The sequence below is a fragment of the Hakea prostrata genome, chromosome 1 (assembly GCF_041222555.1).
Source record: "Hakea prostrata isolate BN-2017 chromosome 1, UWA_Hpros_2, whole genome shotgun sequence".
Classification (NCBI taxonomy): domain Eukaryota; kingdom Viridiplantae; phylum Streptophyta; class Magnoliopsida; order Proteales; family Proteaceae; genus Hakea; species Hakea prostrata.
The window spans coordinates 12,270,293-12,289,129 of NC_142600.1; the positions used below are offsets into that span (position 1 = coordinate 12,270,293).

General features: G+C 37.6%; 4 protein-coding genes across 4 annotated transcripts; 1 reads left to right on the forward strand and 3 right to left on the reverse strand.

The window, feature by feature from the left end:
• Positions 1-2,092: 2,092 nt before the first annotated feature.
• On the reverse strand, positions 2,093-3,399 carry LOC149027531 (secoisolariciresinol dehydrogenase-like). The gene is made up of 2 exons (XM_089163462.1): positions 3,306-3,399; positions 2,093-3,201 (listed from the first exon to the last, which is right to left on the reverse strand). Exons 1-2 carry the CDS (start codon positions 3,338-3,340, stop codon positions 2,388-2,390), a joined length of 849 nt encoding a protein of 282 aa, XP_089019588.1. The 5' UTR covers positions 3,341-3,399; the 3' UTR covers positions 2,093-2,387.
• Positions 3,400-6,770: 3,371 nt separating this feature from the next.
• On the reverse strand, positions 6,771-8,523 carry LOC149027532 (secoisolariciresinol dehydrogenase-like). Its single transcript, XM_089146950.1, has 2 exons — positions 8,265-8,523; positions 6,771-7,781 (listed from the first exon to the last, which is right to left on the reverse strand). The coding sequence occupies exons 1-2, from the start codon at positions 8,300-8,302 to the stop codon at positions 6,998-7,000; spliced, it is 822 nt and encodes a 273-aa protein (XP_089003076.1). The 5' UTR covers positions 8,303-8,523; the 3' UTR covers positions 6,771-6,997.
• A 3,668-nt stretch (positions 8,524-12,191) lies between these two features.
• Positions 12,192-14,279, forward strand: ILR1 (Peptidase M20/M25/M40 family protein). The gene is made up of 5 exons (XM_089163472.1): positions 12,192-12,680; positions 12,765-12,890; positions 13,006-13,320; positions 13,475-13,603; positions 13,686-14,279. The coding sequence occupies exons 1-5, from the start codon at positions 12,333-12,335 to the stop codon at positions 14,061-14,063; spliced, it is 1,296 nt and encodes a 431-aa protein (XP_089019598.1). The 5' UTR covers positions 12,192-12,332; the 3' UTR covers positions 14,064-14,279.
• Positions 14,280-14,442: 163 nt separating this feature from the next.
• Positions 14,443-17,449, reverse strand: LOC149027534 (uncharacterized). The gene is made up of 4 exons (XM_089163483.1): positions 16,841-17,449; positions 16,482-16,735; positions 15,730-16,011; positions 14,443-15,343 (listed from the first exon to the last, which is right to left on the reverse strand). Exons 1-4 carry the CDS (start codon positions 17,028-17,030, stop codon positions 14,786-14,788), a joined length of 1,284 nt encoding a protein of 427 aa, XP_089019609.1. The 5' UTR covers positions 17,031-17,449; the 3' UTR covers positions 14,443-14,785.
• Positions 17,450-18,837: the final 1,388 nt, after the last annotated feature.

An 18,837-nucleotide genomic window follows, 5' to 3' on the forward strand; every position in this document is an offset into this window, starting at 1 on the left:
GTTGTATTAGGAAAGTAACTCTAGAAGAGTTATTTACTTGACTTATTCTTCTAGGTAGTTGACAAGTGATAAAAGTCTATCTTGATCGGGCACCTTTAACATGATGGTCGGACCGTCCATTAGCATTACGGTCGAGATAACTGTATTGAACCCGTTGATCGGAGTATTCAGGGAAGAATGACTATTTTAATCATTAACAACTCCTTTGGTCTCCTCATATGTTGAGTAGAGAGAGAGACAGCTCCGCATGCACTTATATACCAAAATCCAATTCCAGGTAGGTTCAATACTATTTGATCTATATCTGGCGCCCTAAATACAAACTAGTGCTTGTGAATGTCTTGGATCCACGCAAGGCTCCCTTTCATGCAAGGGAATAATTCTGAAATGGCAACAGGTTTGCAAGTCAAGCAGAGATCCTATCAGAATAGAGCCAAGCATACATCCGCAGGCGGGGGAAGCCACGTAAGGACCGAAGGGGCCATAGCCCCCGTATTTTTGAAAATTTAAAAATGCCTACATATTTTCCTAATTTTTCTCACTTTACGTATGAAATACCATTATTTGGTCCCCTTCAAAAATTAAAAATAAAAATTTAAGATATAAATGATGGGTACAAATGTCATTTTTAATCATAATCAAATGTTTATCATTAAACCCCTAGTTTTAAGGAATAAATGGTTAAATTCTAATTAAAAACGAACTCACGATCCATGAATTTTTCCTTATATTCTCTCTCATATTTTTATTCCTATTTATTCTCTCATGAATCTCCTCTTTTATTACTATTTCTTCTCTCTCATTTTTCTCACATGTCTCACAAAATATTGGAGTAGTTAGGAGATATTGGAATTTTCTGAAATCCTCTCCACAGTTATCAGTATTCACTCTCTTTCTCAAATTATTCCTCTCTCTCTCACACTCACGATTTTTCTATTATTCATTTCAAAAAGAATAATTTTATTTTTTTATTTAGTTGTTCTTTCTTTCTCCTAAAATTTGATTCTATTAATAGCAATTTGAATCTCGTTAGAATTCAACCATTGATTTTTATCAAATCTAATCATAATCATCGATTTTTTTTAATCCTTAAACATTTTTCTAAAATTTCATTTCTATTAATAGAAATTCAAATCTCGCTTAGAATTTCAGCTTTATTTACCTAAATTTTTAATGTAGGCCCCACACGTCAAAATATAATAAAATTTTAGGAGATGGGACCCACGGTGGGTCCCGCATTGCCCAAGGTATATTTGATCCCCAATGTTCAATCCCAGCTCCGCCCCTGCATCTGGGTGCACATGCAATGGCGAATACTAATACCTAAATGATACGATATGTTACAACTCACAACTCTATTAGTGTACGTCTTTTGTTTGGTGGATTTTCTCCAACAGAGGGCCATCGTACTGGTCAGTTAAATTGCTCAACCCCATTTTCATCTAAAAGGGGAAAGATGGTAACTCCATTATTGAGGCCATCTTTTCCTTTGTGTTTACAAATTACTGAGGCCATTCGTAACTTGCATAATTGCCAATGTCTCGTAATTTTATAGACTTCTTACTATAGAAAAAGAAACACGTGAAAAAGAAAGACGTGAAGGGGAAAAAGATTTGTGAATCAACTGACCTATAGCTTGAATTATTTTACTGGTATGGGCCCTATGGGATAAGGTTGCAACTTTGGATGGGCCCCCGATAACTGGGCCTGGTTTCATAGAATCCTGCACCTTTTTTGTTGGTCCCCAATATTTAATACTTGTAAGTGATTTCAGTTTTAAGTAATGAATTTTAATATTCTTTTATCAAAAAAAAAAAAAAAAAATTCTCCGGATCTTGCTTCAGTCCTATAGTGGTTGGTTGGTTGGTTGTCATGTGGTCGAATTTAAATCTCAATAATTCGTCCCATCTCTTTTGTACTTAATTAAGTTGTTTAAAGCAACGAGTGGTCGAGATTTAAAATTTGGCCACCTAACTACCATCCATAACCACGGCCACACTCCTGCTCATTTATGGCCAAATTAAAATCATAGCTCTCGCATGACTTGGGGTTGGAAAAAATGCAGGCCTGTCCAAATTCTGGTTGGATTATTGTAGGATTTTATTTATGTATTTATTTATTTTAAGATGAGAGATCGAATATATTAAAATAACTGAGAATAATGTTCATCATTAAAGAAAACTAATACACGCCACACATTGGAACCATGACTCATATTTCAACCTTATATGGATCCAAGTCATCCCGGTCTTGGGAAAGAAAAGACTTTTATTTGATAGTGTGACCCTTGCGCCTAGGCACAAAATGAAGTCACTCATAGGGAACGGTAGTTCCACTTGTTATTCTACCAATCTGATGGCACCTGGATCTCTGCTACCAAACTGTGACTAGTCGAGTTGATCGTAGACGGTGAGAGCAGTATTTAAGATGGAGAAGCCCCCATCTACGACGAGATTATGCCCACTCACGTACTTGGACTCATCACTACCCAAATACAGAGCTGCCTGAGCCACGTCTTCCACCTTGATATCCACTCCTTTAAGGTTAGAATATACCTGCTGCTGTTGCTGCTGCTCGGTTGCCAACGCAGGCGCCTTAAGAAGCTCCTTCCCCATGGGAGTCATAACCAGGTATGGAGATATAGAGTTTACCCGAATACCGAATCTTCCCAGATCTACGGCCGTGTTCCTGGTTAGCCCCAGCAGCGCATGCTTTGAGGTGGTGTAGGAGTGAGATGCTAAACCGGCCGTGAAGGAGCAGACACTAGCAGTGTTGATGATGCAGCCAGCACGCGCGGGAATCATAACACGTGCGGCGTGCTTGGTGCCCAAGAAGGCTCCTGTGACGTTGGTACTGAGAACCCTCTCGAATTCGGCCTTGTCGTCGTTGGGGATGGTGGGTGTGACGGTGCCCAAGGTGCCTGCGTTATTGAACATGACATGGAGCGCGCCGTACTTGGACACTGTGCTGTCCACGGCGTTTTGGACGTCCGATTCAACAGTGACGTCGCAATGGACGAAGGATGCCGATGATGATGATGATGATGTGCTGCTGGGGCTTATCTCTCGGCAGACGGTGTGGGCCAGCTCGTCTTTGATATCGGCGATCATCACTTTGGCTCCATGCTTGCAGAATAGTTCCGCGGTGCACCTTCCGATGCCGCTTGCTCCCCCAGTGATCAGTGCCACCTTACCTTCCAACCTATTTTATATACACGTACGTTAGTTTAGTTACAATTACAAACATGCTTATGTTCACTATTCACTAGACCAGAATGAAATTTGAGAGAAAGAGAGAGAGAGTACCTTCTTGCTATGGCAGGGAGAAGTGAAGATCCCATGGTTTTCTTATTATGCTTAGCGGTATTGTGTGTTGAGGATTGTGTGTTGAAGATGATTGTTTATATATATAGCTTGTAGGCAGAGTTGCCTGAATTGAGATTTCAGTTTGACCGGAGAAATCAATAATCGGAGAAGGGAACCAAATAATGGCGGTGATAAGGGATAAGGCCCATTATACGGGGATAAGGGATATTTGGTTTAGGTTTCCATTATATTTGTCAGATCGTACGTATGTTTGGAAACAAACGTAGACATGAACCCCAAGCATGTAGAGACTAGTGTTGTTGTGGAATAACAACTTTATAAAGGTTATTGATCATTTTATTTTATTCGAAAAATGAATATAAAATAAAAAGTGGGTGATGGGTGGTTATAGTGTGACTTCAATGCTGCGCATTTAAATGCGCAGCATGTGAGCGATATCAACTCGACCAATCGCCCGTCCATTTCGGTGTTTGAATAAAACGAAATGGATGGTCCAAATCGAAATTGACTGTTGGTTTCACGGTGAATGCACAGCATTGAATGCTCCAGTTTGGTTGGACCAAAACGGGCCAGGACTCAAGGTGCATAAATCTCGTATCATGCTTTAGCTCGCCATTTGAATATTCTGGACAAGTCTATTCAAGTTTCAATTAAGTAATTGCGAAATTGAGCTATAACATGTTTAAACGTAAACTAGGTTAAAGAAAATAATGTCGTGAGTTTAATGGGCCCAACCCATTGATGTGGTCATCAGGAAAAGGAAAGATAATTGTGTCTTGTAATATCTTGGGGAAAGACTTGCTCCCAAAGGAAAGATGTGTTACGTAATTTTTTCATCTAAAAGTATTGAGTAAAAGAATTTGAATAATAAAAAAAAGTCAAAACATTACTTTGCATGAATTTTTTTTATTTTTTTTTTTTTGGCTATTGTAAAACCAGTCACAACCCTAGTCGTGGACTAAATGGTAAAATCATTCTTGGCTATTATAGATGTTTAAGAGTTGGAAAAGATGCACGCAACATGCTGTTTTGGTATATTAATTGTAATTCTACTTTATATATTTTTCTATTGACTAAATACAACTAATCTTTTTACCTAAAAAAGTGATTGAAGTTGATAGACCTCAGTGTTAACTCATTTATGTTTTAACATTTTTGCTAAAATTTGGCATTAGTTCATCATTGCTTACTCATTACTGCATTATCTAGATATAGTCACCCTTAGATATTTATTTTGAGGCATAATGGCATGAAAATAAACATATGAAGACAAAGGTAAAGTTAAATGAAATAAATACTGAGACCTCTTACATCTAAACATATGTATGCACCAAATTATTGCTCATCCTTATCTAATAAAATCCCATAGTTCAGTTACATGCCTTTCCCTCAAGCTTATAGCCATGGATCATGAAATCTCATATTTTTAGGGTTTTTATATCTGTATGTCGTAATCTCAATTTGAAATTTTTCTTTCAAAACTCTCTTTTAGGGCCCCCATAGTATGGTTCTTCTTTATAATTTTCAACCATTTTTAAAAATGAATAATATAAACCATTTATGCCTTCAAATACAAAAGTTGTTTGGAAGCTGTCAGCTGATTACCTAACTATAAATCATTTTTATAATATTCTAATAAAATGAAGACCGTATTATCTCTTCGCACATCTTCTATGTTAAATCTCTTGAAAAGCGCAACAAAAATCTACTCCAAAACACAACAAAAATTTGTCTAAGAGAGAGAAGAACATAGCTTGTGCTTTACACTCTTCGGTTGATCATACACATAGATTTGATGTTGATGAATGACAATAAAAACCCATCCACTCCGATGGAAGGCTTTCAAATTAATAAGGGTAAATATCACTTACCTCCTCTCTTAGCTGGACAAATAGCACTTACACCCCTTTTAGTTGGATAATATCATTTACCTCCCCTCTTACCAAGCAAATGTATCAAACACTTCCCCTCTGTTAATTTTTTCGGTTAAATTTAATTTTTACCATAATGAAATTTGAGAGAGAGAGAGAGTACCTTCTTGCTATGGCAGGGAGAAGTGAGGATCCCATGGTTTTCTTACTATGCTTAGCGGTAATGTGTGTTGAAGATGATTGTTTATATAGGCTTGTAGGCAGAGTTGCGAGAACTAAGATTTCAATTTGAGTGGAGAAATCAATAATGGGAGAAGGAACCAAATAATGGCGAGATAAGGCCCATGATACGGTGATAAGGGATATATGGTTTAGGTTTCCATTATATTTGTCAGTCGTACGTATGGTTGGAAACAAACGTAGACATGAACCCAAACACGTAGAGACTAGTGCTGTTGTGGAATAACAACTTTATAAAGGTTATTGATCATTTTATTTTATTCAAAAAATAAATATAAAATAAAAAGTGGGTGATGGGTGATATAGTGTGACTTCAATGCTGCGCATTTAAATGCGCAGCATGTGAAGCCGATGGTCGATATCAAAATCTCGACCAAAATTTTGATCTCAACCGTCCATTTCGGTGTTTGAATAAAACGAAATGGATGGTCCCGATCGAAATTAACCGTTGGCTTCACGGTGAATGCGCAGCACTGAAGTGAAGCTCGAGTTCACATGACGTAGAATACCATGTCTTATCTTGTAAAATGTTAAATACCATGTTGACCTTTATTAAACTTTTCGGATTATTCTTTTGATCCATGGGCTCTCCTGCACAAAATCATGTTTGAAAAAAGTGGGTGATTATTGGATTCCCTCGTTTGACAAATCGTCGTTTATATACATTATTTTTTTCTTCTCTCTTATACTTACATTCTATTCAGTCTTATCCTCTTGTAAAAGTTTCATCCTTAATTCCTCTAAAAAATTGGGTTATTATATAATATAAAGTATTAATATAATAAAATAAATATGTCTATAATTAAAGATGTTATATTTTTTATATTTTTTATTTTTTTAAAGAGATAATCATGATGAAGATTTTTTTTTTTACCTTAAGCCTTTGTTGCAAAAATTTTTCTACATTATCATGTTGAATATGGTTCATGCTTTACATTCTGTCGCCAACGGTCACGAAGTGTGATGACAGCAGACCCAGGACTTGTAGAGGATCCACATCTTCTTTGGGCCTCAAAATTTCTTTTCAATTTATGTTTGGGCCCATAAATAGTTGTGACTTCGGATTTTTTTTTTTTTTTTTTTTTTTTTTTGGGTAACCATGTGACTTGGATTTCTAAGCATATATATATTCTTTTATAACAGAACCTTTATAATATTTGGTTTTAAAATAATATAGTGAAAACCTAATGTTGGACGAGCCTCACATTAAGGTGAACTAGAGGTGTCTCTTTCTTTTTTGTTTTCAGTTCAATTATGTGTGATTGATCCCTCTAATCCTAACCTATTCAAGTAATTGGAAGTGCATTATGTAGTAGACCATTGTAGGGTAGGATTATTGTTGGACCACAGTTAGATCAAGTACGATTTCCTTATATTGAAGGAAACAAAGAAAGAAGAAAAACAAAACCAACCCACCTCACATCAATACACAGGAAACGTACGTAGGTGGTGGTGTTATTTTAGCAGTCTGCAGACCACATTTACTTCCCTCGAAATGAACTACATGAATCAGCTGGTGGTTCTTATTTTGAGAGCTAGCTAGCTAGCATACATGCTGATTCATTCCTTTTGGTGATCATAAATGGTTAAGGCAGAATTTGCAGCAGAGAAGCCACCATCCAAGACAAGATTATGGCCGCTCACATACTTGGAGTCGTCGCTGGCAAGATAGAGGGCCGCGTCAGCCACGTCTTCAGGCTTCAGTTCTACTCCTTTCAGGTTAGAATACATCTCTTCGGCTCCCGCCAACCCAGCCTCCTTATAGAGCCTCCTCGACATGGGCGTTGGCACCACGTATGGAGATACGGAGTTTACCCGAATTCCGAACCGCCCCAGATCCACTGCCGTGTTGATGGTCAGCCCCACTACTGCATGCTTTGAAGCCGTGTACGCGTGCGGTGCAACAGCGCCCATGATGGAGCAGATACTAGCAGTGTTGATGATGCTGCCTCCACCTGCGGGGATCATAACACTTGCGGCATGCTTCGTGCCCAAGAACACTCCCGTGACGTTGACGGCGAAAATCCTCTCGAAATCGACCTTGTCGTCGTCGACGATGCTGGGCTTTGGTGTGTTCATGATGCCTGCGTTGTTGAACATGATATGGAGCGCGCCATACTTGGAGATCGTAGCGTCCACGGCATTCTGGACGTCAGATTCGTTGGTAACGTCGCAGTGGACGAAGGAAGCCGACGTGGGACCTATTTCTTGGCAAACGGAGTGGGCCAGCTCGTCGTCGATATCTGCGATCATCACTTTGGCGCCGTGCCTGCAGAATAGTTCGGCGGTGCACTTTCCGATTCCGCCGGCTCCACCGGTGATCAATGCCACCTTACCCTCTAGCCTATCATATGTTAATTTTAATCAATTAAATGCATCAACTGTTTAAATTATAAATAGGAAACAAAGCCCTTTTCTTTTCTTTTTTATCACCATGTCCAACACAAACCATTTCCACAGACATCATAAATCGTTGGTTGCCATAATAATAACTAACCAATAAGCTCCGACCTACAAAAATAAAGCTTAACCAGGACTTGGTGGTTTTGTAAGTATATCACCTGTTGCAAAAGTTTCGTGGAAGGATATGCAGCTGATTAATTAGAGAGATCTTTGCTAGCTGAATGGATCTGGGTCCTACAATCGATCCCAAAGCCTAAATTTAGGTTTCTTGCTTAAAAGGATGCACATATATCTCAGAGACAATTTTGAGCAAACTCTAGGCTTCTCTGTGGTTAATTATAGCGACCAAGAACAGGAGGTTATATATGGAAGTCTATTCTGAATTCCATCCGTTTGAGAGACGGAGAGAGTGAGAGAGAGGTACCTTTTTGCAGTAGCAGATACAAGTGACGATCCTTCCATGGTTCAAGTATATATTGTATGCAATTATCTGGATCCGAGAGTAGCAGTTAGCCTTGGGAGTGAGCGGAGAAGATGACCTTCAAGTGGTTTCAAGACTTGGATCGAAGTGACTGTAAAGGCTTTAAACTACCTCCCCAGATGAACGCGAAATTTCTCACTCAATCGTGTTCTTATTATGAGGCTCATATAACCTCACTAAAAAGAGTTCCATTGGATAATTTACTAGTAAATTTTGGAAGGACCTTTAACGTGGTTACAAACATAAATTATGTAGTACTTATAAATAAAAAATAATAAAATATTTAAAAAAAAAAATCATCATCCTAACCTTATAGGCTGCTGTAATTTATGGTCAAAGGAGATTATTCGAACTAGGGAGAAAGTTACGGCCAACTACCACTATTTGAGAGGCTCAAGGGAAAGGGAATCTCTGAGTATCAGAGTTAGTAGGATGACTCGTGCAGCTGCTTGGGACCGATTTCCACTAAAGACAGTGACATAAAATTTGTGGCAGAAAATTTATGGGTCCAAGATATTTATGTAAATACCCATTTCTCCTTAGTGCAATTTCCTTTTCCATTTTGTCCTTATCGTAATTTTCTTGTCTTTTTGTCATCATTTATCCAATTGCTAAAAATCTAGATTCTTTGCGTCCAAGTGAATCAAAAAATAGTCAAGTATGGGGACCATAGGCATAGAATTGGAGTGGTAGAAGGTGTGGAAGGATGTGGAAAGATATAGACTCGAGCTTAAGGTCTCTTTAGTTTTATTGTTTGCATATAAAAGACTCTCACTATCATGTTTGACAGCATTTTCCATTATAACCTATATAAGGATCGATGACCGTCGATACAATAAGGTTAGGAATCTACCCCACAATCTCTATGTCAATTATTTTAGAAAATAAGTTGAATTTTATTTTACTTTACTCCCATGAAATTGGTACGGATATGATCATAGGAGTTCAACTCGTACATGCATTAATCAATATCGGCTTGAACTTTCGTCATTGCATGCCACCCTTAATGCCTCTACTAGTCATGCTTAGATTTTTATATCAAAACCGCACATGTAGAATCCAAAGGTGAGCGCCAAAGCCACATCCCATGCATTCCATCCATCAATGGCTCATGCTAAAAAGAATTTGGCCAATGTCTTTCGTTCAATGGTAGTAATGCATGTAGAATACCTAGTTGTCAACTCAAAGACCAAAATTTTCAATTAAAGATCAACATAATAGAATTTAATGTAAAGTAAAAAAGAGAAAAGGTAAAATTGTAACACAATAAAGCAAAACTAAAATCGATGGTCAACAGTAGGGCAACTCAAGCTTGGGATGACAGGCAAGACCCAATAACTAAAAAGTGGCTCACCTCCTACAACTGTGAGGGTTTTCACATCCTCAATGCAGGAGGTGAGAATTGTAGGGAATGTGAAACTAAAAAGTGAAATGATATTCCAGTTACGCGTAAAAGGCGGAAATGTGTATCAAATGCTCCAGTTTGGTTGGACCAAAACGGGTCGGGACTCAAGGTGCATAAATCTCGTATCATGCTTTAGTTTGCCATTTGAATATTCTGGACAAGCCTAATCAGGTTTCAAATAATTGCGAAACTGGGCTATAACATGTTTAAACGTAAACTAGGTTAAAGAAAATAATGTCGTGAGTTTAATGGGCCCAACCCATTAATGTGGTCATCACGAAAACGAAAGATAATTGTGTCTTGTAATATCTTGGGGAAAGACTTGCTCCGAAAGGATAAATGTGTTACGTAATTACTTTGCATGATTTTTTATTTTTTTTTCCTATTGTAAAACCAGTCACAACCCTAGTCGTGGACTATATGGTAAAATCATTATTGGCCATTATAGATGTTTAAGAGTTGGAAAAGATGCACGCAACATGCTGTTTTCGTATATTAATTGTAATTCTACTTTATACTATTTTTCTATTGACTAAATACAACTAATCTTTTACTTAAAAAAATGATTGAAGTTGATAGACCTCAGTGTTAACTCATTTATGTTTTAACATTTTTGCTAAAATTTGGCATTAGTTCATCATTGCTTACTCATTACTGCATTATCTAGATATAGTCACTCTTAGATATTCACTTTGAGGCATAATGGCATGAAAATAAACATATGAAGATGAAGATGAAGGTAAAGTTAAATGAAATAAATATTGAGACCTCTTACATCTAAACATATGTATGCACAAAATTATTGCTCATCCTTATCTAATAAAATCCCATAGTTCAGCTACATGCCTTTCCCTCAGGCTTATAGCCATGGATCATGAGATCTCATATTTTTTAGGGTTTTTATATCTGTATGTCTTAATCTCAATTGGTAATTTTCTTTCAAAACTCTATTTTAGGGCCTCCATAGTATGGTTTTTCTTTATAATTTTTAATTATTTTTTAAAAATTAATAATAAAAACCATTTCTGCCTTCAAAGTTCAAATACAAAAGTTGTTTGGAAGCTGTCAGGTGATTACCTAACTACAAATAATTTTTATAATATTCTAATAAAATGTAGACCATATTATCTCTTCGCATATCTTCTATGTTAAATCTCTTGAAAAGCACAACAAAATTCTATTCCAAAACACAACAAAAATTTGTCTGAGAGAGAGAAGAACATAGCTTGTGCTTACACTCTTCGGTTGATCCTACAACTAGAGATATCGATGAATGACAATAAAAGCCCATCTACTCCGATGGAAGAATGACGTTCAGCATGGACGTTCAGCATGGACTTAATTATGCGCTTTCACTAACAAGCAAATGAATAGAAACCTAAATATGAAATAAATTTTACCTAATACCAATTTTTTTGAGGATAGAAAGAGTCTTGAGTGGTTGAAGTTGAAAATTTCTAACATTTTTAGTAGCCCAGTTGTCAATTCAAGATGCACATAATACTCCAATGACCGTTGGCTAGTTGGTAAGATCATGTCCTTCAACAATTATGAGTACCGCCCTCTAGGGTTTGTTCTTCTTGGAGAAGAGGTTGTATTCATGACCGGTTAAAGTCCTCCTTCTGAAGAATTCCGAACTAAAGAAATTGATGTTGCTACATGGCTAGCCTGGCCTCTACACCACTTGTGCAAGCTTAACTTGGGCTTGCTAGCTTCTTCTTCTTCTTTGTTTTTGTTTTTTTTTTTTTTTTTTTTTTGTGTTTTTTTTTTCATAACATATTTGATTATTTTATTAAAAAGGGGAAAAGCCTCTAGGGATTGTACAACCTTCGTATCTAAAAAAGAGGCCACACATAGCAGGTTGGAGCAAAGAAGGAAAGAAAGCATTATTGTGTTAATGTTGCCTTCTTAGCGAGGAGTTTGCTAGATCATTTGCTTCCTGATGAACATGGGACAAGCATTTACCTATGAAAGTGTTCGTCTTGTCTTGTACATCATTCAATATATGATATATCTTCTAGGATTTTTCTGTGAAGTATGAACATATCAATTAAGTCTTGCTAGCTTGTTGGTGGTGCTGAGGAATGATCGAAGAACAAAACAACTGATAAGATGATGAGAATAAGTAGTAGTCTTATAAAACTCTATATATTTACAATTATATCCTCATGATATCAAGGGGTTTCAAACCTTGTAGAAAAGTTGAAAATCAAAAATCAAAAACAATTCCTGAGGATGTAGTCAAGGTGCGTGCAAACTGGCCCGGATAAACCTCAGATCCAAAAAAAATAATAAACAGTTTCCTACCTATTTTTAGTTTTTGCATCTTTTAGTCGTTTTTAAATAAAAATAGCTTCCATAAACGTTACCAAACTTGGCCAAAAACGATTTTTGAATTAAAATGAAAGGAAAACCCATGCCAAATAGGCCCCAAGAGCAGAGAGAGTTCCTGCGAGGCCAGGCCAGTTACATAGACGTCATCTACCTTGGAAGGATTACTTCGTTCAACTGAATATTATATTGAATCTCCTGCTGCATTATTTATCTCTAGAGGTCTCCTTTAAAATCGAAGTAGGGATTGGTTGCTCGCTCATCTTCTCAGGATCATGGGGTTTCTCGCTCACTTTCTGTTGTTCTCTGCCGTTATCCTTCAGTCATGGGCACTCGAAAGCGAAGTTGGCTTGGATATAAAGCTTCTGAGCCAGGAACTGCTGGAATCTGCCAGGGAGACCCAGTTCCTGGATTGGCTGAAAAGTGTTCGTAGGACAATTCACCAGTACCCAGAGATTGGCTTCGAGGAGCATAAAACCAGTGAATTTATCAGGTCAGAGCTTGAAAAGCTCGGGATCGAATATTCATGGCCAGTGGCGAAAACAGGGGTGATAGCATCCATAGGATCAGGCGAGCAACCTTGGTTCGGTCTTAGAGCTGATATGGATGCCCTTCCATTACAGGTTTGTCGGAATTGCTTCCTCGCTCATATTTCCCCAAATTCTTCCCCGAATTCTGTGTGTAACTAGAATGAAGCCAATTTGCAGGAAATGACTGAGTGGGAGTACAAGAGCAAGATTGATGGTAAGATGCACGCCTGCGGCCACGATGCCCATGTCACCATGCTTCTCGGCGCCGCTAAGTTGCTTCAAAGCCGAAAAGATCAATTGAAGGTAACTTAAATTGTTAATGAAATTGAAGCTTAATCGAATTGGGTATTCAGTTTAAATTATAGATGTCCTTGGTGTAATTTGTTCTGTTAATTCCGTCTTAAACTTGAAATTGTAGGGCACCGTGAAACTTGTTTTCCAACCAGCAGAAGAGGGTTTCGGAGGTGCTTATCATATCTTACAAGAAGGCGTTATTGACAATGTTCAATCTATCTTTGGGTTGCATGTCGCGCCGGAGTTGCCCACTGGAGTCATCGGTTCCAAACCTGGTCCTATAATGGCCGCTACCGGCCGATTCGTGGCTGTAATTCAGGGAAAAGGTGGTCATGCGGCGTCTCCTCACAAAACTAAAGACCCAATCCTTGCGGCATCCCTTGCAATCCAAGCGCTGCAACAGATTGTTTCTCGAGAGCTAGATCCCCTTGAAAGCGGGGTAATTGTCCTCCCCTTCCCTTAATTCTCTGCCCTTACCCAAATCTTTGATGCTGATTGGTCTCTTGGACTGTTTTGGTTTTTGTTTTTCTTTGGTGAAAAGGATTGTTTCCGTTTGTGAAACAAATATAACGGTTTGTTTCCCGGAACTGTAGGTAGTTTCAGTCGGTTTTATACAGGGGGGCCAAGCATTTAACGTTATTCCAGAGACTGTAACTTTTGGAGGAACCTTCAGGAGTATGAGCACTGAAGGTATTTCTCAACTTCGTAATCGAATCAGAGAGGTACCCAATTTCTGATCTTGCATTGTTTTGTTAAACTGAAAGTGGAAGATTCTTTGTGCTCAAAAATGTTGTTTTTTGTCAGATCATAGAGATGCAAGCGCAAGTACACCAGTGTAAGGCTACTTTGGACTTCAAGGAGGAAGAACTCATTCCGTATCCACCAAACGTAAATAACGAGGCTGCATACGAGCACGCGAAGAAGGTTGGACAGAACCTACTTGGGGAAGCCAATGTAAAATTGAGCCCCATGATGATGGGAGGGGAAGATTTTAGCTTTTACTCCCAAAAGATGACTACTGCATTTTTCTTCATTGGAATAAACAATGAGACTCAAAAACCATATCGACCACTGCATTCACAATACTTTGTTCTTGATGAAGAGGTCCTCCCCATTGGAGCGGCTCTCCATGCTGCTGTTTCCATGTCTTACATACACAATCAAGCTCAAACCATTGGTTAAGATGTCTATGTTGAAAAGAAAGAGAGCAAAAGCTGTTACTTGTCTTCAGTGTCAACTACAGAAGGGTCTAAATTAATTAGGGGCCCTTCCAGAAGATGAAATATTTGTTCTTTTTTTTTTTTTTTTTTTTTTTTTTGTTGAGGATGGTATATATGTTCATCTGTAATCTGAAACTATGCAAGTATAAACTAATAACTCCTTAATTTGTTCCTTCTATACCCAGTGTTTGAAATGTTATCTGATTCCCTAGATCTTCAGGTGAAAATACTATCCGACTCTTTCCCTCCCCCCCCCCCCTTCTTTTCCTTTCTTCCCCACCCAAAAGAAAAAAGAAATCTCTGGCTTAATTCCAAAATTTGTCTATGTTGGCATCTTACCTATACAGATTGCAAAGGGAAGCACCTTAAACATGTCCTCGATGATAAATGCAAAACTAGATTATGCACAGTTTGTTGATTGATTATGAATGCTTGCACCTACAATCAGTTGCTGAAGAATTTCTATGCTCTGGTTTATCAGAATGGACGCTTCTCATATTAACATATGAACAGTGCAATTCATTACTTGTATATACATGACAATCAAATTCCTCCGCTAAGATTAGACCAAGTTCAAACGACAACTTAGCTACTACTGCGTTAATGCATCTCATCGCTAAGTTGTCATCTCATCTCATGGTATATTAAATGAATCAGAACCAAGTTTGAAGCAACCACAGCATCCTATACTCGGTCATTTGCCACAAAATCCTCAGTGCTTGATTTGCAGTGATTGATGCAGCTAAGTACCAGAAGAAGCACAGCCAACAAGGCCATCATTTTGAAAATAAAAAATATGAGCCTACTGTTTGTCCCAACTGAAAAAATTGTCTCTATTCTTCTAAAATGCCGCCTCAAATCCTGCATTATCACTTCAATCCCTACTTCGATTACTTCTGGGTTCTCTGCATGATCAAGCCTTGGTTGTTGTATTTTCAATCTAATTCTCCGCTGTGCCGTACCTTGGCTAGGAAGCTCAAAAGGCTTCACAGGATTTGCCTTTTGTGTGGATGTCGTCTCAATTCCAGATATCATGTCTGGTTTTGACAACATGGAAGGACCTTCTCCTAGTGAAGAGTAATCAAGCTGGATGATATCTTCCTTCAGAATATCATCAAAACAATCGTCTGCTGCTGCATCATGATCCTGAAGAATATCATCAAAACAATCGTCTGCTGCAACATCATGATCCTGAAGAATATCATCAAAACAATCGTCTGCTGCAACATCATGATCCTGAAACTGTGGAGTAAAATATGTGTTTAGTTTAAAAAGGGCCGTCAGGAAACATGAATTAACCTATGAAGTGTGTATCTAAATAACTGTAATAGAAGAACTACAAGACAATTGTAAAGTAAGAACTAAGAACAACCGAAATGGCACATATTTTGGATTTGGCAGGAGCTATCTACGAGACCCATAGACAGGCAGACTCGAACCAAAGACATACTCTTGTGGAGAAACAAAGTAGTTTCGTGCTTGAGATTGTAAACTAATATAATGCAAGGGATTACAGGAAAAAGAGAATCTTACACTGAAAACTCACCAACCTGAAGTAATCAAGGATGGGAAGTGCTTGTTATATAGGAAATTTGTATATCAATTTAAATAGTATATTTAGATCATACCTTCCAGCCAGAGCATTCGCCAGTCTTCTGAACAGAATCAGATGCATATACATTCTGTTGTACTACATTGCTGCTCTGTTTGCTGGATAAACATTCGGTTTCTTCTATCTCTTCTCGTATTCCTGTGTCTGCCTGCTTTTTTTCATTTCCAAGTTGTGTCACAGTGGAAAGATCAGCATCTGTCCTTGGATGATCTCCTTGACTCATTGAATTGCTGGTTGAACTCTCTTCATTTGCATTAAAAGTACTCTTTTTCCGGAGACGGCAAACAACAAAAGAATCCTGCAAGCAGGGTCCACAATCCCAAATTTAGATATGCAGATTAACAAACATCTATTCGTGAATTAATTAAGCAAGAAAGAGTAAAGGCTAAACATGTTTTTGTAACTAGTCCCAACATCAACCCCTGACATTGACAATCAAAAGTTGGGGAAAAGAAAGAAGAGTAAAGTTCCTCTCAACCAAATTGCAGAAAGGGAATAATATATCCTTACAAGCAAACCCATAATCTCAATCTAAGACAAATCATAAATGAGAAAGACGGTGGAACTCCATTTAGCAATCTATTTTAGTTTTCTCCATCTCAAAGGTTCTTTGGTGTGAATATGACTGCAGCAGATTAAGGAACAAAACTAATATAAGAGGAGCAATTAAGCATATACATAATTAGCCCTATTAAAAAAAAGGGGAAGTAAGATCTAAGGATTGATCTTCACGAGGAGGGTTAATGGGTTATATAAATAGTGATATACCTGGGCTCTGCCTTTGACGGTGAACTCGTGCATTATCCAATCTGTCCTCTCCCCATCAGGTGCTCGACCGATGTGGAAAACCAGAGTTCTTTTAGTTCCAATTATGTTAGAACCAGACTTGACATCACGCTCTTTCCCAGTTGCTTTCCAGTAACCCGCGGTGGTTGCCCTCTTCGTCTGCGACCCATTTGGGTATTTCTTGCCTCGAGGGCAAAAGAAAAACCATTCGTTCTCCGAATGAGTGTTGGACTTGCCTAGTTCCCAAGACAAGAGAAAAAAAAATTCATTCGAATAAGGAAAATTGAAAAAAAAAATTCTGTGGACTAAAATTTGTTATTGAGTCTGACGCTCACGCTCACCTGGTAAATCCCAAGGTTCGAATTTGCATATGTCAACTTCCGCAATTACCTGCACGCTCTGTTCCAGGCCATCAAGCTTCCGCTTCAGATAATAGGAAATGAGTTCTTCGTCAGTTGGACAAAATCTAAAACCCGGAAACACAGAAGTGTCGACCGTAGAACTCGAAACATCCTTGAGAAAGATACGCATCTCCAACTCCAACTGCAACTCCAACTCCAACACAACAGAAGAAGAAGAAGAAGAAGAAGAAGAAGAAGAAGAAAAATCTGTGTCTCTCTTGGGTTGGTTCTACTTGTATGCTAATAGAGAGACTCTTAGAAGACTTGGTTTGACGGTGGTTCTCCTCCCAGGTAAAGAACCGAATCTGAAAGATTTCTCCTCCACGGCTTCTTTTTCTTCTCGTTACCCTTTTTAGTCTTGCCTCTCAAGTCTCAAGTCTCAAGGGCAAGGCAATAAGGATTAAGGACCCCGAACCGAACCGAACCTGTAGAGGAGTTTCTTTAATTAATTGTAGTTTAGCAGCTACAAGATAGATAGATCATAGATGGATCTTTTTGGATTCTAACTAATAAAAAGATAAAAAGAAAGGCTGTGTGTGTTTTTCGTAAAGGATTAAACGGAGGAGCAAGCAAGAGCTTAGAGTGAGTGAGTGAGAGGATATAGAGGCGGCTATAGCAGGTGGAAGAGTGACTAGGTTATGACTAATGAGGAGTTGACGCATGCTGCTGACATGACATGCTCTCTTTAAACTTTACACGACCATACTTACTTGGATTACATATTAGATTTTTAATTTACTACAATAAACTATAATAGATAGATTAAATTGGATCCGATATTATATATTCACAGTTACTGTGCACGTGACCGGCACTGCTTTCCTGTTGAAGTCGTGCAGATTCCACGTGGTTTATAGTGTCTCCGTATCATTTATACCAAATAAAAGTATATCTCCATATTTGCCTTTCAAAAGTCGTCACGTGAGAGCCTTTTTTTAAATCCATTTTCCACGTTAACTTGCGTTGGCGTGCATGCTATGATCCCTCTCTTTCAAACTTACAGAATTCGCATCAAAGACATTCTTATACTCGGCCCTTTGACAGATTTTTGTTTAGTAGAAATCAATCCTAAGGTATTGTTTGTTCAGAAGATAAAAAATAAAAAAAAAAAGAATGGAGAAGGGGCGGACCCACTAAGGGGCCGAGGGGCCATGGTCCCCTGGATTTTTAGATTTTTTTCATAATTGTCTTAATTTTTTCATTTTTATTTTTATTTTTTTATTTTTTCAGTTTTTTCTCTTCTTACACATGTAAAATTTTATTATTAGGCCCCCAATATTGAAAACAAATTTGAAAAGTAAAATAATGGATATAAATGTCATCCATACCTAAAAACTAACTCTTCAATCCCTATTTATTCTCCTATCTGTTCTCTCTCACATGTTTTCTTCCTATTTATTTTTTCCTCTTTCTATAAACATGGGTTATAGGAAATTTTTGAAAAAAACTCTTATTAGATATTTAAAATGTCATTTAAACTCCTCAATCTCTATTTATTCTCTCATATCTCATTTCTCCTCTCTCCTTTTTACTTCCTATTTATTCTTTTCTGTTTCTTCTTTTTTCATATTTATTCTTCCTTTCTATAAGTGTGGGTTAAAGAAAATTTAGAAAAAAAATTTCTCTACAATTGGGTACTCTTTCTATTTCTCAATTTATCTATTGTTTATCTCTTTCTCATTTTTTAAATATTTTTTGATTTTATATTATTTGTTTCTTTATTTCTTCTGCAATTTTGTTATTTGATTTTATATTGTGAAATAAAATGTCTATAGTTAGTAAAGCAACTAACTACCGTTGATTTTTTTTGTGCTATGCTTTAATTTATCTATATTTTGTCAAAAAAAATATCATTATCAATAATTTAGCTATTTTTGTCAAATATGTGTGGGTCCCACAAAATATATATGGACCTATTATTTAATATAGTAATATAA